Source organism: Leptonotus elevatus, chromosome 10, assembly GCF_054856555.1.
Source record: "Leptonotus elevatus isolate MCC_2025b chromosome 10, RoL_Lele_1.0, whole genome shotgun sequence".
NCBI classification, from domain to species: domain Eukaryota; kingdom Metazoa; phylum Chordata; class Actinopteri; order Syngnathiformes; family Syngnathidae; genus Leptonotus; species Leptonotus elevatus.
In genome coordinates, this window is record NC_141248.1 from 13,013,705 (window position 1) to 13,037,982 (window position 24,278).

Consider the following 24,278-nt stretch of genomic DNA (forward strand, 5'->3'; position numbering starts at 1 on the left):
AAGGATAAATTGTACTTGTAGTGCTGTAGGATAAGGAATTAATTTTGTTTGCCACAGTGCAGCCTACGTCAGCATTTTTCTCTAAAGTGAGGGGGATTTCCCATCATCCTCTCAGAACAGAGGTTGCCTTCTTTCCTGCTGTCATGGGACATCATTTTCATGCGGATTTAAATTGCGCCTAATTCGATTTTTGATACATGCCATGACGAGAGGCGTAGCACGCCCCGTGGTGAATGGAATTTTAAGTTCATTTTAGCTTGTATTTTTAAATGCTCGTCAGTAATTGTATTGACATTTAAGACGGTTATATATATATATATATATGGTTCTTCAAGCTATATTGTGCATGCCTGTCAGTTACGTTCAGTTCATATGACAATTTTGTAACTATTCGATAAGGTTACGCTGCTATCTTGTGTAATTTTCTGTCCTGTGTTGAAAATCTTTTTCTGAGACTTTAGCGCTCCCCGGTGGAGAAAACACAGAACTGCACAGTTTGAACTCCATTTATATGAAATTGTGTCAATCAAAACTGAGCATTCTTATCTTTGTAAAGTCACACGTATTTTAATGGAACCTATTAGATAGTGATTGTGTGGCAAATACAAGTGGCCTGTGTATTTAATGGTGTCATATGTTGAATTAAAAAAAAATCTAATTTAAGGGGGGGGGGGCATAATGCGCATTGTCATTTATATGTGCACATATTTTGCATGTATCGCTGCTTGTGGAGTCTATAACTCGACTCAATAAGAAATGTCTCTATAGAAGGTTTTGGATAGCCCATCAGCATATTCGGCTGCATGCTTGTGAGCCGCAGCAAGGGGAGCTGATCCCGAGTGAAAGATGAGGCCCATATTGAGGGGCGGTAACGAGGCTTGGAAAAGTTCCCGGGAAGGAAGGACCTCCACAGGTGCGCTCCATGGCTCGATTTAATTGGTGATTTACATACATTTGAAACATTGCAAGGCTGGGCGCTGCGGGAAAAGGTGGCGCTCCGTTGGGTAAGCGGAGTTCCGCTGCCACCACCACAACTTGCACCCAAACTTTGGGATCTTCTCCCGGCTTCGGCGTGGTCCTCCACCGCTTGTTCTTCTGTCACCAAACCGGCATTGTCAACCACTTCCACTTCCTGCTGTCCGTTCCCCGAAGGTGTCTGCTGCGAAGACGTCTCCTCTTGTGGCTTCTCGCATGACTTCACTAGACGTTTACCCATTGTTTCATTATCCTCGGCAGAAGCGTGGAATCGTGCCGACTGGGTCAACCGAGGCCTAGTAGAGCAAACCCTGGATCTGCGCTTTGTAAATTTCGGTTTCTTGATGTGATTTCCTTCCACTATCAGTTTCACTCCAATAAACTGCGGGGGTTCAACTGCAGGCTGACAGGGTGAGAAATCAAAACACAAAGACATGCACACAAGGTATGGTCAGTGACCAAAATATGAGTTGCATTTCTGCTGATTTTATATCCAGGACATTTACTCGCAAAAAGTTAAGGATGTTCAAGCTTTAGTGTCAAATTTTAGGATGAACCTAAAATGAATTAGGACCTTTACAAGTGAACTTAATTTGACCCTGCAGCTGAGAAGTACTTTTGGAGGTGAACGGTAAAAATTCACATCAGAAGTTTGGTCTGTACACATTTGTAAAGAAAAATCAATTTCTATGCCTTTCTGCGACTGTTCTAGTCCCCTAATTGAACCGGGAAATGAATTGAAATCAAGGACTACATTTCCCATGATTCTTAGACGCGGAAGCAGGAAGTAGTTCTAGGTCCGGCCAACGCCTGCTACGTACGTTCGTGCTGCTAACGATTAGTTGCAGATGAGAATGAGAAGGCAAAAGTGAATTTGGAAGTAAGGAATTTAACAGTTCAATTCCATTTCAATGGGTTTATCTTATGAATCACTATGGCAACCGTATGATAGACATACGCATGGCAAAAAAACGGGGCCTGCGTAATAAAAAACGAGACTGTCTCGGTTATTTGGGACGTCTGGTCACCCTAAATTAAACCAATCCAGGGGTGGCAAATCCAGGTCCAGAAAGTAATAATAAAAACCCTGCCACAGTTTGGCTTTGGCCTCAGGTGCTTCTCTCAACCGGCAGGTAAATGACATTCTCGGGAGCCGGTAGAGCGACACCTCAATGCCCCAAAGTAGAATGACCTGGATGAATAAGAATAGTCACATGCAGTTGGACATTCAAAGGTTTCCAGATTCTAATTTAGTTCACCTGTAAATGTAGAACATTTTTAGGTTTATCGTAAAACGTCACCCAAATATGTAAAAATACACCGAAAACTGGGCACCTTTGAAAAGGCAGGACAACTTAAGTCACCTGTTTGTAGATCAACTGGAATGCTCCCGTGCAAGCGTTGGTGTTGTTTCGCCTGTCCAGCACCACCCTCAGTGTGTCCATCTGTACAGCGGGGCAGAGGCGAGCCGTGACAACGCTGGTGCAGGCCATCGTGGGATTGACGTTGACTTCGAGAAGCCAAGGGCTCAGATCATTTCCCAACATGAAATCGGCACCATATAACTCAAAGGTTGCCTTGCGGTGTTCCACCTTGTCCTGCGCTGTCTGCAAAACATGGATCACAGCTTGCTGCATACCCGGGACCACCACGGTGTCCCACTGTGCCTCGCGGCCCTGCTGCTGCAGAAAAGCCTTGAAGTCGCAGCCGGACCACATGTTGTCCCTGGGCACGCCCGGGTGGCGCTCATTTGATGGCTGGAAGTGCTTCTGGATGGCGTTGTTGCAAAGATGGACCGAGCTGAGAAGATCATGATAGTGGGTGTTTATTTAAAATGACACTTTTGTCCTCGTTACATTGGCGTATTGGAGAACAGTTTCTGTCCCCCATACATTCAATTTCACATAATTCATGCACAAACTACAGAGCCGCGTTTCCTGGTTAGCATAGCAGCTAACACAGCTTGGCATGTTCACTGACCTCTATTTTATTTTATTTATTTATTTTTGCAATGTTTTCAGCCATAACAGAGTATGTTACTCAAATCAATGTAACCCTGCTACACAGTAAAAATAATTAAATCAGTTTTTTTTTTAATTAAGTTTGTTCTTGACCTGTTAGCATAGCAGCTAACAGCCTAGCATGTTGTCTGACTTCTATTTTTCATATTTTTATGTTTTCAGCCATAACAGAGTGTGTCATCAACCCGTTTTTTAAAGCTAAGATTGCTCTTGACCTGTTAGCATAGCAGCTAACACGGCAAGCATGCTGCATGTGGAGTACTAAATCAAAATTCAAATACAATTTTGCTGATTATGGTTTATTACCCATTACTTCTCTTGAAAACCTGGAAAATCATGTAAAATAAACAGTCTGCTTTTTAAAAATTGTCCTCCAATTCTGGAATGACCTTATTTACAACTCGCTGTCAGGCAGAATCCGCACATAAACCATTATTTTTTCAACATTGTAGTTCAAGAGAGCACATTATTTTCAAAATGTTAGATATGTTAGCATTTCCTGTAAACAGCAACCCCATGTGGGGCCTGAACAGTAGTATCGCTTAATACATTTTTTTTTTTTAAAGAGACCAAATTCACACCAAGGTTTTTTTTCCTAAAAGCGATGAAATGTAAAGTCATTGTTCCTGCCTTGCCTGACCTGTCAAGTTTTCTTGTGGAGTAGGGCTGTGTGGAGAACCTCAGGTAGCACTCTTTGTAGAACCAGACGGTCAGAGGGTTCCAGTCAGTGACGAGAAACCACTGACGCACGTCAAACTTGGTTCCTTTGACCAACATTGGCTGCTCCAGGTACTTCTGAACCACCCACTTGCTATCTTTCACCATGGCTCTGTCTGAGTCTACCAGCGCCAAAATCTGATCCAAGCGATTCATACAAACAATACCTGAATGGTGACATATAAAAAAAAAAATATTAAAAAAATTCAGTGGGATTACAATACCAGGACCTTGGGTATATAAATACTGTTTACAGGATACATACTGTATAGACTGCTTTTTAATATATAATTAATTAAATAAATAACAATATGGAGGTAGAACAAAAGCCTCACTCGCCTCTTCCTCTTGACATTGCACCTGGTTTGATAATCCAGATGTTATTGACTCCATCAATGTCCAACTGAGGGCAAAATTCCTTCAATTGGACCAACATGTCCTGGCAGCGGTCCACAAAATCAGCACTACCTCTGATCGATGCGCCTTTGCTACACACAATTTAATGATAAATATCAGAATTATACAAACTTATTGTAATACACTATACGTTCATCTGCTACAACATTACACACTCTTACGCAATCATCTAATAATTAGTTTAACTTATTTATTAGTCTGGTTGCAGTTGATTGTGTCGTAGTGCATATGATCGCGGCGTACGTATGAAGTGTTCACATTCGACTACTAGTTGCCTTCTTCATCAATAAATGAGCTGCTAATCACACTTTGGCTTATGTCAGCCAGCTTGTGACATCACTGGCTCGGCGCAGGACCGTAGCTAGTCATTTGGGGCCCAAGGTAAACACAATTAAAGAATGTTTGTCTTATTTGTAGTTAGGTGTTTTAAGATCGTTAACGCACAGACATGAACCTACTGTATTATGTTGCGTTCGTAAACGCTAGCTGCTCAATTGAAGTTCACAAAGGCTGTAAATTATTATTATTTTTTCTTAATGCTTTAGTTTTTGATAGAAGAAATGCTAATGTTAAGCCTAAATGTATAGTGTCATTAGCTGGTATCTGTAGTTTCCCTGAGTACTCGCCCATCCCAGATAATTAACTCATTCACTGCCATTGACGGCTATAGATGTCAAAAATTAATTTGAATTTGTTCTATTAATTATTTTTTTCCACTTTTGTTCACAAGAGTATGAAAAACTCGATTTTTTTCATTGTACATTTAGAACAGATAAAATTTGTGATTAATCGTGTGTTAACTAGTGAAGTCATGGGATTAATTATGATTAAAAAAATGAATCGCCTGATGCCCCTCATTTTTTATATTTTCTTTTTTTTAAAGAAGATTATTAACGTATTTAACGTTTTTTTCCCACTTTTGTTAACAAGAGTATGAAAACCTAGAAAAAACATTTTTATTGTACATTTAGAACATATATACAATTTTTGATTAATCGTGTGTTAACTAGTGAAGTCATGGGATTAATTATGATTTTAAAAAATAATCGCCTGACGCCCCTAATTTTTAATAATCTTTTCTCTTTTTATTAATCGCGTCAGGCGATTAAATTTTTTAACTGTAATTAATTGCATGACTTCAATAGTTAACTCACGATTAATCACAAATTTTATATCTGTCTCTGATGTACAATAAAAATGTTTTTTTCTAGGTTTTCATACTCTTGTTAACAAAAGTGGGGGGAAAAAACGTTAAACTAATAGAAATAGTTCAAATGAATTTTTGACATCTATAGCCGTCGATGGCAGTGAATGAGTTAAGCGTATTGGAAAAGAGGAATAAATGTGGTGAAGCCATAAAGCTGCTATTAAAAATGCACTTACTGCACAACCAAGTAGTACTTTTGCATAAAGTGATTCCACTGATTTTCCTCCACAAACGGCAACGTTTTCACAGTCACGTCAATGTCGCTGTGCGCTAAGACACTCAGATACTCCTGACACCTCTGCAAGGCCGTATTGATCACTCCTGCACTGACTGTGGGGACAAACAACATCTGTTCTGCATGTCAAATATTCACATTCAGCCACACTTTTTACCCTGAAAGATGACACTTTCCGCTTTCCCCTCATCTTGCGTTGCCTCTTTTGCCTTCATGCTCGTCTCCACCACGTGCTTCAACAAACTGCTGCACGCTGTCCTTCTGAAGTCCTCTTTTTTTCCCCCCACACAGAACAAGAGCACGAGAAAATGTTGAAAGGTGAAATCTGGTTGCGCCGGACAGTGTGGCAGCAATGTGGAGCAGACCGATAAATGCAGCTCTCTCATCATCAGCCCCGAGCCTGTAACATCTCGGGAAGAAGGCGTCGGGGTCTGCAGTGTCATACCACCGAAGGTTACGCAGGTTCACACAGAGACCCACCTCAAACGACAACACAAAATACTGTCACTGGCGCGCCTTGACAAAAACGTATGCATCGCACACGTCTTCAAGCATTTTAATAATTAAAGGGGAGAACCTTGGTAGTAAAGTTTCCGGTATTCGCATAGTGATTGGTTATTTGGTCCTGTCGAAAGGAGCGACACTGGGAGGCATCGTAAAGTGAGCTCCAGTACAAAAAGATCCTTTCGTTTCGAACCAGGCGAGACTGAAAACAGAAAAAGGAATAAATGTTCCCCCCTAGGAGAATCATACAGTACTCAGACAGGTACAGTTGGATGAAATTTTTTTTTGTAAAGTTAACTGCTTCTAGGTGGACAGATGTCAAACTCAGGCCCGAGGGTGAGATTTGGCCCGACACATCATTTTTAGCCCAGTGAAAGCAAATTCCTTACTAAAATCTAACAACATTTAAAATCGTCATATGTAATAAATACAAATCTTTAGATATTGAAGCATCTTTTGTTACAACCCCCTTTATAGTAACCTGAACAACAATTATCCACGACTTCTCATTTGAAAATGTGTTGTGTATTTGTAATGACATGATGAGGCAATTAAACATATATGTGTATTCACAGTCATAACTTCGGCCCGCATAAAAAAATAAATAATAATAATAATTTTACTCTTCTTTTTTTTGTTGGTCATCTTTTCACATTCAAGCTTTTTCTTAAGTGTGATATGTAGTATCATTTTTAAAAACTTTTTTGAAACAAACAAAAAAAAGTATACTATCTTGTAGGGATGTTCGATACCACTTTTTTTTCAGACCGATTCCAGTACAAATACTCAACTCTTAAGTAGTCACCGATATCAATACCAATACTACTAGGTACTTCTGATACATAAAAGTTCCCTGAACAAAACAATGGCAGATCATTTTAAAGAAAGACCTCTCAATATAACATTTTCCTTTCTATTCTTCAAATTTCTGATTCCTACTTCCTTATCGTCAAATGGCCACAAGAAGATGACCAGCACTGGTATCCGCCGCGGGTACCGATACATTGAAATAAGGCTGTGTATCGGCCCGATACCATACCTGGTATCAGGACTCGCCTATCCCAAATATCTTGAAACATTAAGAAACATACCTTTTATAAATAACATTTAAAAAAACTGTAATAGCTGCCTTGTACTCGTCAATTTTTTTAAAATCTTTAAATAAAGTACAACCATTTAAAAAAATAATGTTATAATTTGTAATATTCAACTTTCCAAACTTATTAAATATAGTTTCTTATCAGAAAATAGTGTTCTATTCTGTAACAGTTAACATTTAAAATTTGGTGGTAACCCTGTAACGTGGCCTGTGTTGAATTTCTTTATGTGATGAGTTAATAAAAAAATTATATAATTAAATAAATTAAATAAATTAATAAATTAATAAATAAATTAATTAATTAATTAAAATTAAAAAAGGTACAAGTGACAATGGCCTCTAAACTGGACTTGGGCCAGCCATAATTTAGATCAAAGGCGTAGTAAGATAAAAGATGCAAGAGGTAGCACTAGTACAATGATATTAGCACACTTGCTACATACAACTAAAATTTAGTTTGCTGGGGAAAAAAAAGAACATTTAAAGGAATGCATGTTGGGTGCATGTGACTGTGCTCTTACCATGAAGTTATACATGTTGCCAATGTCACCTTCCTCGCCATGATCACCTCTCTCTGAAAATGGATCAGGAAAGAGATGAATTATATGTGTAACATTTAATATAAGTGTTGTGAGACCCTGTGAAGGATAAACAGTATAGGGGGAAAATTTTGCCTGGATTGGGTTTGCATGTAGATTTGAAATTAGTTAGAACGTAAGCTTGTGTATTTTTTTTTTCATGGAATTAAGTTATTAAACTGACCTTTTGACTCTTCACTATGATATGCTCCAGTGTTATCATCATCTTCATCCTTGTCCTTATCACTCTGGCGGGGTGACAATCCATAGCATGAGTTGGTCAAATAACGTTCCACCCACCCTCTGGCCCGTAAGCCGGCACGGATCACAGGATAGTGCCCCTGCATTGAAAACACTTTCTGCGCCTGAAAGCAACACAAGTAAAGTAGTGGTTAATATACAGTGACATTTGCACGCAGGCCGTACTGTGGATCTGTTTATTTTGGCTTTCTAATGACCTTGACGGCTTTCTCAACCAGAGCTTTAGCTGCTTTCATCTTCTCCAGCTTGGTAGATGGAAGGCTACAAAGTGCCTTAACCTCTACTTGTGCCATTTCTGGAACAAAAGGTGAAGTTGGTGTTTTAGTATCGGGCCTGATTTATGAAAGGTTTGCATGGGCACAAAATTGATTGCTTACTGATCTGCTAACCGAGCACAACAAGGTTTGCATTTGCTAACTGTGCAAAATTGCAGCACAATTCATTTTCCATGTTCTGGGATGAGTATATGCCAATAGACGATTTTAGCATGTGTAATGTGATTTATCGAACCTGAGTTGATTTGGGATGACTGATTTTGCATATTGGACATGCCTGAAAGTGCAGGGAAATGAGAAAAGAAGCAGGGAGAACTTTTCTGCTTGTGTACACATTTTGAAAATGTCACAAATTATCATGATTAATTGTTTTTTAAGCAATGCAGTTTCCCAGCTTATTATCACTATCTACGGGCTGACTTGGAATCCCTCCAGCTAAAAAAAAAAAAACCCAAACAAACAAAAAATTTGAATCGCTAGTCAGTGTTACAAGATGCTAGCAAACCACTACATGATGATGATGATGATTATGGTGATGATATATAAATAGATGAATACGCGAGTAATACTTATGTAAATTCATAGCCATCGGTGAAAACATGGTCGGCCACTCTTACCTGACATTATTCAGGATTTCTCTGCTCAAAACTGCAGTGTTGCCTTTTTGGGTCCCAAAATCTGCTTTTAAAAATGGGGAGAAACTACAAGCATGTTGTTGCGATAATGTTTACATTTGTGACAAGTGTACAGTACATTCAAGACAATTACAGAGGCGTCGTGTAGTGGAGTTTGTTCTGTAAGAAACGGGATACAGCAGGAGCCCATTTATCACTAAAAGCACAAGTAAACATAATTATTTTAAACACAGGTACCCTTTCGAGAGCATAAAAGGTACAACATATACACTAGCACAACTATCGGCAATCACACACCGTATCAAGTTAGTGTAGTTTTAAGGAGAAAGCCAAGGGGGGTAAGAAACAATTTGTTACGCAATTAGCTGGACTGGACCACGTGTCTTCGGATCGAAGGTGTCCCCTGGCGGTGAGACCTGCGCGACACATCTTCGAACTTGACACCTGCTCAGTTGGTCACCTTCTGATTCAATGTCGGCTCATCATGTGTGACAACAAATCCCGTCTGATCGTCTAACAACGCACAGGACGTCTTCAAACCAAATCGTCACCGTCAAACGCATGAGCTGCATGTGATGTCCTACTTTGTGTAATTCCCAATTATTACGCATGAGGGCAGTCTTTCTCGTACTTTATTTTGTGGACTGTTAACTGTACTAGATAGTTAAGATAGATAGATGTAATGGTTAAATAGTTAATCGTTTGAATCTTTGTAACAATAACAATGTGAAACAATTTATATACAAAGGTAAAATTATGGGATTCGTGTTCATGTCATGTTCATTTCGTTTGATTACTCAATCTAGTCCCGAGAAAGCCCGCCCCCAACATACTGAGGTGTTTCTAATATGTCGGCCCAAATGAGATATTAGAAACGCCCCTCAACACGATGTAATACAATCAAACGCCAGCCACAATAATACATTGTGAAATAAATTGCTATTTGGCCATGCGTCCCATTATGTATTATAATGATGGCATGATGTGTTTATGAAACTCATAATTAGATTCTGCAAGTGTAGCTAATGGAATGTACAGTGAGTAACATAAGCATACTTTGTGCTGAAATACCTGGTGAGCAGCTTCTACATCAGCAGATGTGTGTAATTAAATAATAATGATGGCAACGATTGAGATGTTCCCCATGTGTTCCATTGGCTTTCTATGGGCATTGTAGCTTCCATAAATCTTATAGAAAAGACCCAATGATAATTGGACTACAAAATGGATGGATGGAGATTAAAGTATATGTTTTTTTTAATAACCGAAATAATAGACTGGAATGTTGATGCAAATTAATGCACATCAAATTAAGCAATTTGTATAGACAAATTGCTTAATTTGATGTGATTTACAGTAAGTGGACTTTGTGACAAGAATCAACAAAATTGTAATCGTCTCTATTTTGCTGGGTAGCTGCAGCCCTAATCATTTGCCCTGTCATTGGCTGATATTCTGACTCCTTCACTCCGTTTGGTTGAGGCTGAACCGCTCTCTGCATCCTGAGCTGTGATTGGCTGGTTTTGCACCTACTCTCTGCATCCTTTTCCCACAGCCAAGGACCAAGCAGGAGAGCACAGGGAGGGGGTGGGGGTTGGAAAGCGCGGCTGGGAGAGCATCACACTCTGAGGATGTGCAATATCATTTTCTTCATCCGGAAGAGATGTTGACACGCGACATGTTAGCAGAAACCCAAGCGGCTAACGGGACCAGCTCTCGACTGTTTTCGTCTTAACGTCCTGTGCGACAAAGCGAAGGTCCAAGCCGGAGAAAGTGTCACCTTTCCATCTTCCAGGTCAAAACAAAAGCCACCAGCATGCCCGTCCAAGAACCCGACAGCATCCTAAGCTACCAGGTGCAGTAGTGCCGCGTGTCCTGTGCTTTGCATGCATAATGTGATGACTAACCTGCATGCGCACAACTTGAATTTGTCATTTCACGTCTATAAGGTGTGTTCAGGAACTTTTTAAAGACACTTCCTAATCGCTGCATCCACATTCACTCCACGTTTGAATGTTTTATATCAAAATAAATGCTCCACGTGATAAGTTGAACCCGCGCTGCCAACTATCGGCCGTGGGGGATTGTTGACGTTGTTATTGTGACGTGCAAGCACATGCACTCAAGTCAAATGTGCAAGGTGTTATCACATTGCGACACGGTTGACGTCATTTATCAGCATTAATTTTGTGGTTCTGCAAAAGTGGTCGCCAATGCAAAAAAAACCACATGAATTTGCCATAGTGGCTCTAGTCGTGGTATTTCTCAAGTTACCCTCAAATGACCTTGACGCCATTCCCTCCCGTCGTCTGCATTTGCGACAATATTATTAGTCATTACATCAGTGGGAAGGTGAAGTAGGGGTTGTTAAGCATACTGCAGCATGCTGCATGTTGTGATGTGTGATGTTTGATCAAAGCTGCAGTCGGGTGCTGATGTAAAGCGCAGGACCAATTAAGCATACATGTTTAGTCCAACTGCTTTTAGCCAGGACTCACTGTGGTTCTTAACAGAGTCGTTGCTGTGACGATGATCAATAATTATGTCACCATTAGGCTTGGAGATATATGGAGTCAGGAGATGATTCAACTATCGGTGAACTCGTTTGTTGAAATCTGCATGTGGAGCAATTTTACACAAATATCCTGCACGTGTGATATCCATCCATTTTCAACACTGTTTATCTTCATTAGAGTTGCAGGTGTTTTGGAGCCTATCCCCTCCGACTTTGGGCGAGAGTAGTGGGGTACTTCCTGAAGCTGTATCAAAGATTTAATTTGTAGCAGTAGTTTGAGCTCATCTACAACTACACTCCATGATAATGATATATTTTTGTAATATTTGTTTTAGAGGACGAGGAGCCATATTTGGTAACATTCTGCAGCCCGAACTGCTGGGAAATAGAAATAGGTAGTTTCCCGCTGAGCCTCTATCATCCGACCAAAGAATTCCAGTCAAAACAAAACAACAAACATGGCTGATGATGACGTATTTGGGCATTGGAAGTACATTCCAGCCTTTAAATTAAGATTTCTGGTTCACATCAACCACTATTGTTGTGTAACATTATATTTATCAGATTCAGTAAAGCCAATCAAATTATTGCAAGTTCACGAGTAGAAAGTCTGACATCCAGCGCATTTTCCGAGTCACAAGTTTAGAAGACCTTAGACATACGTATGGACATTAGCGGTGTGCCAAAAAATAGATTCTCATGAGAATCGCGATTCTCATCTAGTACGATTCAGAATCGATTTTAAATGTCCCAAAATCGACTTTATTGAAATTATTTTATACTGTCTTGCCTTTGTCTGTGTGTGCCTTTATTTGGAGCGCTGTTCATGTTGTACCCGGTTTGGCCACTGAGGGGCAGTGTGGTTCCACGCGGTCTAATACACTGTTAAGTTGTAGCCACATTAGAGAGTAGAAGGAAAAAGTCACGATCAAGTTATTCCAATAAAAGTTTTTTTTTTTCAGTGTGGAGACGTTCTTTTGAGTGATAAAAGTGCCGCGAGTAGCGCGCTAATTAGCTTTAGCGAGTCAGACTGGAGTAGATCATTAAAATTCCTTGCACATCTATAGATTGAAGCAAAAAATAATTGTCAATCAAATAATTTTGAATAAAAAATCGCTCCTAATTGAAAATCGATTCTGAATCGAATCGCAGACCCAAAAATCGGAATCCAATCGTGAAACATTCAAAGATTCCCACCCCAAATGGACATTATAGATTATCATTGTACGGCAGCCCAGCCGCGTGATTTCTCACAGCCAGCCAGTGAAATAAAAGAGAAACTACTCAAATGAGACAAATGCACTCAGGTGAAGTGAAGCAAATGTTGTAATCAGTCCATGCTAAAGTACAAAATCTGAATTTGGGCTGCTTTTATGTTGAATATTATTACCAGAATAGTCACTGTGAGGCTCAGGTTTGCATATTGCGTTCTGATGAATTACAATCTGACATTATGCATCGTGAATTTGTCCCAGGTTTAATTACTTCAGCAATCACAGCTCTTTGCTTCTTTTAAAGTAGCTCTTTGGCACGTCTTCCAATAAACTTTCATTTTAATCAGTGTGACGACACTGCGATACTGTAGGTCAATGCAGCCTATTTGGTGATTGGAATTATAATTTAAAAACATTGCTGGAGTTTTTGGACAATCCCACAAATTACATTTTGTTTTTTTCAGATACAAAGAGGAGATTGTTCACCTGCATAGTTTGACATTCATCCAACCATAAATTCATCCTTCATCTCGTTGTCCTTGCAGCAATGAATTCTACTTATTGTCTAGTAGTCATAGTGGGCCACTGACTTTCATGCAGGAGGAAAAAAAAGGGGTATTATTTTTGATACATTGGTTTTCATTGGGTGGAATAGTGGTCAAGTGGTTTGCCTCATAGTTCTGAGACCGTGTGTTCGAATTCAGGATCTATCATCCCAGTATGGCGTTTGCGTGTTCTCTCCTTGCTTTCAATGTAGTCCCTTCAAAATACAAAAATAAAAAAATCATACAATCACACCAATAACTTCTGATTGTCTCTAACTGATGATGCAAGAAATGAAGTGTATTTTAACACTTCTCCAATTCTCCTCGACTGCCTCATCCATCATGCAGCCACAAAATCCCACTAAACTAATCTTAGTAGAACTAAAACAATTAGAGGCGGAGAGCGGAATGGAACATGAGGCATTGAGCGAGGGGCGCATACAGTATGACTCATTCTGCCTGTGGGCCGAAGCAGTCGTTAGAACAGCAGCTCTCTCCTTTCCTGTCTCGCCATTACATCCTGTCACGTATTGATGAGCGAGCCGCTGTCACACACGTCTCGAGTTATCAAACAGCAAGTGTGAAATTGTGTGACGATGATGTGTGTGGCAGTGGCACGGAGAGGCCTTCGTGGCTGTCCACAGGCGCCAACCTCATTCTGGAAGTGACAGGTCCAGTTGTTTGAGTCGGGATTTGTGTCCCCGCTGTCAAATCAGGGTGCTTCGTTGAGACGAGAGGGGTGGAAGGAGTCCACGTTGATTTACTGAAAACACGGTCGACAAGTGCTTAATTAGACAGAATCGGATCTGCCACTTAGAGTACAATAGGGTCAGCCTGTTGGCAGAAGAAGTTTTTATAGTAATGTGAAATCAAGCTACCCTCTACTACAGCCTATTCTTGCTATAAAAAAATTGTGTAAAAACAAATTCTAATGTTAGTTTTATGTGTTACTTAATATTTTTCTCCGGAGTGAAGTATGACATTGACTCGCAATGTAAGGGCATTTTATCTGCTAGATTGGCTCAAATAGAGTAAAAAAAAAGACACATCTAATAAAAATACACCAACTGGAAAGCAGGTTTGGATTGCACATCAAATTTAAAGAGGAGGCTAAAATGGAAAAACCGACATGGACAGTGCGCTTACTGAAGATTTGTGAAGCTTTGTGAAATTGGTCGTTAAAATCTATATCCATGTTGTTGGATTTTTGATGCATAAGCTTTTTCATTGCCCCAGACATGTATTTACTCAGACATTGATACAGTAGAAAATACTTCTTCTTTTTTTAGCAACCTGCATACCAAACTATATCATTAGTGATCATTACAAACCTCAAAACTGAACTAAAATTTGTACTGACTAGCAGACACAGCCAAGTGACTTCTTGTTGCTAAACAGGATTTGTGGCACATAATCACAGGTGCCTCTAGGGGCGCATCTAGTAATTTGGGGAACCAAGACAATGTTGTCAGAAATATGTATTTAGATTAGATTAGATTAGATTGGATTGGATTGGATTAGATTGGATGGATGGATGGATGGATGGATGGATGGATGGATGATAGATAGATAGATAGATAGACAGAGCTAGCTCGCTAGCCTAGCAAGACAGACAGATAGAGCTATAGCGAGACAGACAGACAGACAGACAGGTAGATAGATAGATAGATAGATAGATAGATAGATAGATAGATAGATAGATAGATAGATAGATAGATAGATAGATAGATAGATAGATAGATAGACAGACAGACAGACAGACAGACAGAGCTAGCTCGCTAGCCTAGCAAAACAGACAGCGCTAGCTCACTAGCCTAGCAAGACAGACAGACAGACAGAGCTATAGCTAGACAGACAGACAGACAGGTAGGTAGGTAGGTAGGTAGGTAGGTAGATAGATAGATAGATAGATAGATAGATAGATAGATAGATAGATAAATAGCACTTACTAGGAGAAATACACTAGAAGTACAGGGACTGAAGTTGTCTATCAAAACTGAAAAAAATACCCACACAGCTCCTGTGATGCAACATGCCCCATACCCTGCCATTTCATGGGACCCAGCATGCCTCATTCCACCACAGTCCTAATGGAGTGAAAAGGAAAGCACATTGATTGACCTGCCTAGTCGAAGAGGACTGGGGGTGTTTGGTCGGGGGTGAGTGCGACGGAAATCAGTGCTGCTCTATTTGTCCTGACAAGTTCAATGTCTTTCAATGACAAGAAAATTCACACATTCAGATATGTGACAAACTTGCTTCAGATGCGTCCATTGCGTTACAAATGGCTGCCATCCAAATGAGGGAAATATGATTCATTAAATGTTTTTTTGAGAGCTTGGCCATGAGATGGAAATGGTTGTCATTGTGATGAATTCTGTGGAAGTTGCGATTCATAATGTGCGGGTGTATTTCCGCATCAAATGGTGGCTTAACAGCATCCTTAAATAACTAGGACACTGCGTATGACTGCTCTTCTTTTCAGCTGTAAGAGTCATAACAATTAAGACATATTATCTCAGTTTGTTTATCAAACAAAAGGAGAATGAAGCCACCGGTCTATTTTAGGTGTTTCTGTTGTTTTCAAACTGCTTAAAGAATATATTAATGTGGCCAGATCATGGATTGTTTGGGTTGTTAGATTTAGTGAACGTGTGTATTTGCTACTTTTTGTTTGGGCAGCAATGTGTCTTTTTGCCCTTTTGCAGTGAAATGCTAAAATAAAATATCCATGAGGCAATCCAATTCTAGTGGTGTTAAACTTCGGAGTTAACGGTAGCGTACAGCGAACAGAAAACTCGGCACATTTTTTTTGCTTTTTTTTTTTGTCTTTGGCTTTATTTCAAAGTAGTAGTTTATCTCATTCACTGCCATTGACGGCTATAGACTTCATAAATTCATTTGAACTATTTCTATTAATAAAAATAAAAAAATCCACTTTTATTAACAGGAGTATGAAAACCTAGAAAAAAATTCTTTTGCATTTAGAACAGATATAAAATTTGTGATTAATTGTGAGTTAACTATTGAAGTCATGCGATTAATTACAATTAAAAAAAAATAATCGCCTGACACCCCTAATTTTTGATAATCTTTTCTTTTCTTTTTTCAAAAAAAAAAGTCTAGGTTTTCATACTCTTGTTAACTAAAGTGGAATAAAATGTTAAACTAACAGAAATAGTTCAAATGAATTTTTGACGTTTATAGGCGTCAATGGCAGTGAATGAGTTAAGAGAAGAATAATAATATGCACAGGAAGTGACTTGAAATGAGTAGATTCTTATTCAGTGCAGTAAGACTCCAGCACTAGCATATGCATAATCACTTGAGTGTTTTGGTGTTTTTACATTTTTAGCAACTTCATCAGTCCTAAGTAAAGCAGATTGTCTCTGAATATATAAAGTTCAGCACTGTCGCTACTCTCCCTAGGAGAAACAAATTTCATATTTTAGTTGCAGTACATACATTACATGATTTTATTTAGTCTCATCGTGTCATATTATCTCTTTCCACTTCCTGTGGCGCTTGAAGGAGACACAAGGACAAGGCAGCCATTTTGCATCTCGCCGAGAACCATTTTCATGGAGGAGTGTCTGTAATCTGCATGGAAAATGAGTTTTAGAGTCGTCAACTTCCCCAGCCGCGTGTCACTGTAGTTCAGGGACAAGAGCATAGAAACGGGTCGGTTGCCAGGAGATAGAAGCAGGCCGCATAAACACACAGGATGTACCCTGTCGTTGGAAGAGGTACGCGCACTCACCTGCAAAGGGAAAACCCTTGAGTGTCTTGTGAGCCTTTAATTACGTGAAGCACTTAAATGTGACGCAAGGGAGGTGAGTGCTGAATGATAGGGAACCGTTAACCTGCGAATAGGAAAGAAAAACAAAAGCGCTTGCATATGAATATGCAATCAGGCGAAGAGAAGCACCACGGCATAACAAAAGATCTAAATGGCAACGTGGCCGTGTGTGCGTTTGAACCAAATACATGCGCAATTGATGATCGGATGGTGCGTTGCTATTTCTGGGACAAAGACCTTTCGTAGTCTCGCTCTCATCATGCTCTCTTGTTTGGTGTTTATATGTTTGGGAAAGCTCCAACTCTAATGGTGCCTCCAGCTTGAGCTGCAAACCCACACACTGCATAGAGGCTTTCACTCTTCAACAGCCACAGCTGCAATGACTGATAGCACTGTGTGTGTGTGTGTGTGTGTGTGTGTGTGTGTGTGTGTGTGTGTGTGTGTGTGTGTGTGTGTGTGTGTGTGTGTGTGTGTGTGTGTGTGTGTGTGTGTGTACCTTTTCTATTTTAGACAGATATATTCACATTAGAATACTGACAACAAGATCACAGACCTTCTCCAAGGCTTTACTAAGATTTCGCACTTACAAAATCAATGAGTGACCACCTTTGACTGTGCTGTTGACATTTTTCTTCTGTTGGCTCCAGAGGGAATTGCGAATCAGGATCAAACCTTTAGGCATAAAGTTTATACATAATATCAACAAATTACAACCCGAGTTGAAGTCATTTAATTATTTGGCTTCCAGAATAGGTTTCAATTTGAAATAAAGCAATCAAGATATGATTGAAGTGTATACTTCAAGTTTCAATAAGAGGTTCCTTAAAGTATGGACTAAAATTCCTAAGTGAGAATTGATATGTTTAAATAATTTGAATATCAAAGTCTACACTTCAATCACATCTTGATTGTTTTATTTCAAATCCATTGTTATGGTGCGTAAAGGCGTAATTGTCAGTGTTCAAAATCAAATACTTCTCAAACTGTGTATAAAGAATTATAGCCTATTTTGGTTTGAGAACATATTTCATGGTCTGTCTTTTTCCGTCCACTCATTTACACATGATCTTATATCAAACTCAGTAGTGGCCTCAGCATTGCTTCTCCAATTAAAGTCTTGTTTGAACAGACAATTATCTTGGGATCAAGTCCTGCTTAGTCGCAGCCTGACTGATACTCTGGGGAAAAGATGGCAAAGCAAAAAATAAATAAATTGCACATCCGAGTACGGCAGTCCACTTGGACTTTCCGTCAAATGACCATTAACTTTCATTATTGTGACATGTAATTGTGTTTTTCCGGGCATGAATGAGTAGTCATGTCTTCCAGTGAGATTTAAACCGGCATCTTCCATCTTGACTTCACAGCTTCAAATATTCTCATTTCCTCACTAATTCAGACCCACAGGCCTTCCTAATGACATTTGAGGAAGATACGTTGCCAACATTATACACAGTAAGCATTGCATTAGCTACTTGCTAATAGAATAATGGAAACTGGCATATTGTTCGTTACGTGCGTGTGTTCAGATCAAGCACTAATGTGGAATTGAAAAGATGGTCATGCAACAACTCAGCTCTCTGCTTTCGCTTACAAACGTTTCAGTTCGTATCCAGCCCACACATTATATTCTCCGACAAACACACAGATCTGGTTACAGTATTTACATATTGATTATCCGAGAAGCTTCAAATTCATTTTGGATATCAGCGAATGGTCTTTCAAAAAGAAACGTTGCTGAATATCAGCGCTGAGAAACATTATTATTAGACTTAACAGTGTCATTGTTTTGTGTGTGTGTGTCTGTCTGTCATTCAGCGGCCGGATGAGGAGGTGGTGATAGACCAGGGTGGGACCAGCTCAGTGCTGAACATCCACTATGAGAAGGAAGAACTTGAAAGTGGGTACAATAAGGACTTTTCACACTAATGTTTCCTGAAATGAAAAATCCTGAAGTTTGGTGAAATAAGGATATGACCTTCTCAGTGCTTGCCAATTACAAAATATTGGACAGATGGTGATAATTAAAAACGGAATGGGATCTTACCACTTTGTAATTAACCCATTAAATTGCTGTGATGTGAACACACCTCACAGCTTTTTGCGGTATCAATGAATTCTTATCACTTGCTGCGAAACCGTTTCTGACGGAAATACTATTCTTTGTGGGAAATGTGTTCTATTCTAATGCAGTTAAAGTGCATCCGGATCATTTCTATTCTAGTGAAACTGACAGGTACCACAGTGCGCATTAGTATCTACCACAAATAAAGCAGAAATGTTGACACACTATAGTGGCCTTTCAGGACTTCCAAAGCTGTGGATTTGATGCTTATTTACGTTTACACTAAATCATCTGTAAGAAATTTTGTTTTTATATTTACTAATAATACAAAATATATGAATGATATAGTTATATGTAGGGATGGGCAAGTACAGATACCATCGATCTGGCCAATACCGACAGCAGCCGCCATCTTGTTACAGGCATGCATGTCTGGCAGATGCCCATTAAGGTGTACAACCCCTAAGTTCGATTGGGACTTTTTAACTCATTCACTGCCATTGACGACTATAGACGTAAAAAATTCATTTGAACTATTTCTATTAGTTTAACATTTTTTTCCCACTTTTGTTAACAAGAGTATGAAAACCTAGATTTTTTTCATTGTACATTTAGAACAGATAAAATTTGTGATTAATCGTGTGTTAACTAGTGAAGTCATGGGATTAATTATGATTAAAAAATGTAATCGTCTGACGCCCCTAATCTTTTTTATTTTATTTTTTAAAAAGAGAAGATTATTAAAAATAATAATTTTAAAGAAGAAAATATTATTAAAAATGAGGGGCGTAGGCGATAATTTTTTTTGTAATTAATCGCATGACTTCACTAGTTAACTCACGAGTAATCACAAATTTTATGTGTTCTAAATGTACAATATTTTTTTTCTGTTTTCATACTCTTGTTAACAAAAGTGGAAAAAAATGTTAAACTAATAGAAATAGTTAAAATGAATTTTTGACATCTATAGGCGTCAATGGCAGTAAAAGAGTTAAGGTCACTGGATTATTAGTTATTTATTTAAAATGTAAATTCATTTTATTGTGTGTTATATACAAATTACGGTATGTATTTTATATATATAAAAAGATAGCAGAAAATTGTCATTAATTTCAAAGTAAATATTTAATATTGGGATATGTAGTTCTTTCTTTAAAATGATGTAATTGTTTTGTTTTGTTTTTTAAATATTTGAAAAATGGATGGTGGGCCGCAAATGGCCCCAGGGGCCGTAGTTTGAACACCACTGCTGTACAGTAATGAACATTAGAATTATGAATACAGCTCATATTAGATTGTATTGTCTCGTGTCGGCGTATCTGATAGTATGGCCAGTTGCATCCTTGAGTAAAATAAATATTGAATACCCTCTATTACCTCCGTTTCAGGCCACAGAACTCTCTTTGTGGGCGTTCGGATGCCCCGGCAGAGCCATCGGCACCACAAGGCACACGGCTCTCGGCACCGTAAGAAAGACAAGAGGACGGGTAGCATTACGGTGGCGCAAAGCGATGGAAGTGAGAAGGCACCCTGTCACGGTACGCACGGATTGAAACACATTTCCTCCGTGTTGAGAGTCTTCTGACACCTTTGTTGTAAAGTTGCTACTTTGGTGTTATTTTAACAATTACATCACACAGAGGTGGCTATCAATACACACACACACACACACACACACACACACACACACACACACACACACACACACACACACACACACACACACGGATGTCCCAAGGCCAAGATTGACAAGTCACTCACATGTCACTTTATCAGACACGCCGTCCCAGCGGGTCCAGTTCATACTGGGAACTGAGGAAGATGCTGAGCACGTGGCCCACGAGTTGTTCACTGAGCTGGATGAGATCTGTGTGAAAGATGGCAAAGATGCTGAGTGGAAGGAAACGGCCAGGTCAGTATTTTCCCCTCGGAGCCATTGGCAACAAAGTCCGGTAATAAAAGCTTCTGGCAGCTCGGCACAGATGCAAGTTCTCATTTAGAGCCTACTGGAGCATTTCTTGACCAGGAAGAACTCAATTTGCTCTCTCACACTAATACACGTTTCATATATTTAACGGTTTTAAGTTTTGCTGTTGACATTTTTAGGAATTCATAATCGCAAGGAGATCATTTAATGGACCGACGACAAAAATATACGTTCTCAACATGCATTGCGATGTGTTTTTCCTTTGAATTTGGATTTTAGATGACTAAATATCAATGCAAATTATAATGTGATTTATTTTATTTATAGAGTTACATAAAATCAATCACCTTTAACTCATTCACTGCCATAAATCGATGAAAAAAAGATTAAAATTAGGGGTGAATTTTTCATCGAATGACTTCACTAGTTAATTCACGATTAATCACAAATTTTATGTCTGTTCTAAATGTACAATAAAAAATTCTAGGTTTTCATACTCTTGTTGAAAAATGTTGCTTTAATAGAAATAGATCAAATTAATTTTTGACGTTTGTAGCCGTCAATGGCAGCGAATGAGTAAAAAAAAAAGATTATTAAAAATTCGGGGCGTCAGGCGATTACAATTTTTAATCGTAATTAATCGCATGACTTCACTAGTTAATTCACGATTAATCACAAATTTTATGTCTGTTCTAAATGTACAATAAAAAATTCTAGGTTTTCATACAAAAGTGGAAAAAAAATGTTGATTTAATAGAAATAGATCAAATTAATTTTTTACATTTGTAGCCGTCAATGGCAGCGAATGAATAAAAAAAAGATTATTAAAAATTCGGGGCGTCAGGCGATTACAATTTTTAATCGTAATTAATCACATGACTTCACTAGTTAACTCACGATTAATCACAAATTTTATATCTGTTCGAAATGTACAATAAAAACAATTCTAGGTTTTCATACTCTTGTTAACAAAAGTGGGAAAAAATTAATTTTTGACGTTTATAGCCGTCAATGGTAGTTAATGAGTTAAGGCGATGGCATGGCACTTAAAACCGGCAACTGGCTGCCTATCATCACCTGAGTGAAATGAATGGTGGTTGAACTGTTTTTTAAGTTGTTGTTTTTTTGTACTGTAGTACTAGTTCACTTTGCGCTCTGGATCACACATTTAATTTCTGTTTATTTTCTTCTCAGGTGGCTGAAGTTTGAGGAAGATGTGGAGGATGGCGGCGAGAGGTGGAGCAAGCCGTACGTGGCCACGCTGTCTCTCCACAGCCTCTTTGAGCTGAGGAGTTGCATCATCAATGGCAGCGTGTTGCTCGACATGCACGCCGACTGTATTGAGGAGATTGCAGGTGCATTTTTGATGACTCCATTTTAAATCATCAAAAATTAATTCCTCATCTGTACCTGACAGCGACATATTCCTCTGACTTACCCTCGCTGACCAAAACTTGGATATTCTACGTTTACAAAGATAATGCTCTGTTTGAGACAGACAGACATTTCAAACGGCTAAAAATAACTTTCCTGAGAAATAATTTGGGAAATGCTACAGTATAGTGCACTAATACTGTTTAGGGTGTTTTATATAAAATTCACACTTGTAATGTTTCCCTGATGCCACAGCATGAGAATAAAAAATGTGGTTAGACAAATCTGCTAGTACAAATATATCATTAACTAAGTGCTTGTGATCGAGTGAATGACCACTGTCTATTATGAGTTAACCAGACATACACACACACACACACACACACACGCACACACACACACACACACACACACACACACACATGCACACACACACACACACTTCTCCAACTGACTCCTGCCATAAGCACCTGCAGAAACAGATGCATTGATCAGAGCAGGGGTAACCAACCTTCTTAATAACTGACGTCTAATTCAAACTAGTTTGATACAAACAGTACATTTGAAATGACAATTTTGCTATAAAAAAAAAAAGCTTTAATCATATAATAGTATTTATTAATGAACTCATTCACTCCCAGCCATTTTCACTGAAGCAACCCTCTTCTCTCACGGCTGTTTTACTGGATTTTGACAGATTTTGCAAGGCCCACAGAATATTGTTATAAAAACATGGAACCTACCAAAAGAAAGATTAGATTCTCTTCTTTCATCAGGAAAGAAAAGTATATTTGTATCTGTTTCCGTGAGCAATTAGCATTTGAATATAGCTAAGTTTCATCATTATTCACAAATCTGTTTAAAACACTGAGGAAAATAGCCTTTTTGCAACATGGCCCTGGATCATCTCTTATACTCTGCTGCCACCTGCTGGCCGTTTTTTTAAACCATTGCTTTAAGTGTTCTCTTCAATTCAGAGGCTGCACCAAAACGTATAAATACGTTTTTGGGACCACGCATGGCAATTTTTCAACTAGAACGTTTTGATATGTTTTGGGGAGCAAATGAGTTAATGATATTTCATGTGAAGACACTCATCATGTTATGATTTGTCACCTTAACCCTATAAAGCTAAACGTGTCATATTAAATACAAGACATTTTGAGCCCTCTATTTCATGAGTATTTTCTTTCCCCATTAAAACCCTGACTTATATGATCTCACACATGCATTGCATGGATAATCCATTAGAGAGCAGTATCACCCAGTTGATGGCTTTTTCACCGACCTTGCAAGATCGCCACGGAGGAGGCGGGACTTCCGACTTCCTGGTTTTCACACATCAGCTTTGTTTCCGTTTCTTGTTTGTGCCCCTCGGTTGCGCGTTCCCGTCAACGGGTGCGAGTGTGCGCGCTCCCGCCGACGGGGTGGGGGGCGGGGGGACGCGTTTGTTTCAGTGGCCGGAAACAATGCTGATGTGTGGAACCCGGAAGTCGCAAGTCCGTAGCATCTACCCAATTGAGAAAGGAGAGACACCTATACTTATTAATAGTGGGAAATGTTCTTTCTAATTTTTGGAAACATAAATATATGTATTTATTATTAAATTTTTGACAGGTATAAATGTACAAATTTAAAGCATTGTGACTGAATGTATCAAATATGACACAAATCAAAAGTCATATGTGATTTTCCCCCCCAAATTTTTTGTTTTGTTTTTGTTTAGAAGGACCAATAAATACTTTATTTATTTATCTCAGGGAAAAATAAAAATAATAATTACTTTATTTACGAATAATCTGAATTTTCTCTCATGTGTTTCATGGTTCAGGTTTTATACGGGTTAATTATAAACAAGGATTTGACAAGCAACACACGATTTCTATGAACCTCAGCAAGTGTTGGAAAAAATGGG

General features: G+C 38.9%; 2 protein-coding genes across 4 annotated transcripts in view; one reads left to right on the forward strand and one right to left on the reverse strand.

Annotated features, from left to right (window-relative positions):
• Positions 1-491: 491 nt before the first annotated feature.
• Positions 492-9,500, reverse strand: LOC147167136 (tubulin monoglycylase TTLL3-like). Its single transcript, XM_086088033.1, has 12 exons — positions 8,907-9,500; positions 8,212-8,309; positions 7,938-8,118; positions 7,697-7,749; positions 6,150-6,278; positions 5,938-6,052; positions 5,730-5,843; positions 5,514-5,667; positions 4,053-4,201; positions 3,637-3,880; positions 2,340-2,775; positions 492-1,378 (listed from the first exon to the last, which is right to left on the reverse strand). The coding sequence occupies exons 1-12, from the start codon at positions 8,911-8,913 to the stop codon at positions 689-691; spliced, it is 2,370 nt and encodes a 789-aa protein (XP_085944159.1). The 5' UTR covers positions 8,914-9,500; the 3' UTR covers positions 492-688.
• A 1,009-nt stretch (positions 9,501-10,509) lies between these two features.
• slc4a8 (solute carrier family 4 member 8) overlaps positions 10,510-24,278 on the forward strand; it is a 30,310-nt gene continuing 16,541 nt past the window's right edge. For 2 of the 3 annotated variants that reach the window (XM_086088032.1, XM_086088031.1), the window contains exons 1-5: positions 10,510-10,779; positions 18,816-18,897; positions 20,451-20,600; positions 20,839-20,974; positions 22,184-22,344. In XM_086088032.1, coding sequence (XP_085944158.1) covers positions 10,741-10,779; positions 18,816-18,897; positions 20,451-20,600; positions 20,839-20,974; positions 22,184-22,344 — 568 coding nt within the window. In that variant the 5' untranslated portion in view covers positions 10,510-10,740. The remainder of the gene's footprint in view (positions 10,780-18,815; positions 18,898-20,450; positions 20,601-20,838; positions 20,975-22,183; positions 22,345-24,278) is intronic. The other variant, XM_086088030.1, reaches the window with a different exon arrangement.

Coding starts and splice junctions, on each gene's coding strand:
- LOC147167136 (XM_086088033.1), bottom strand. Junction 4,202..5,513: donor AAGTACTACTTGGTTGTGCA/GTAAGTGCATTT, acceptor AATTGTGTGTAG/CAAAGGCGCATCGATCAGAG. Junction 2,776..3,636: donor TCCACAAGAAAACTTGACAG/GTCAGGCAAGGC, acceptor TGATCTTCTCAG/CTCGGTCCATCTTTGCAACA.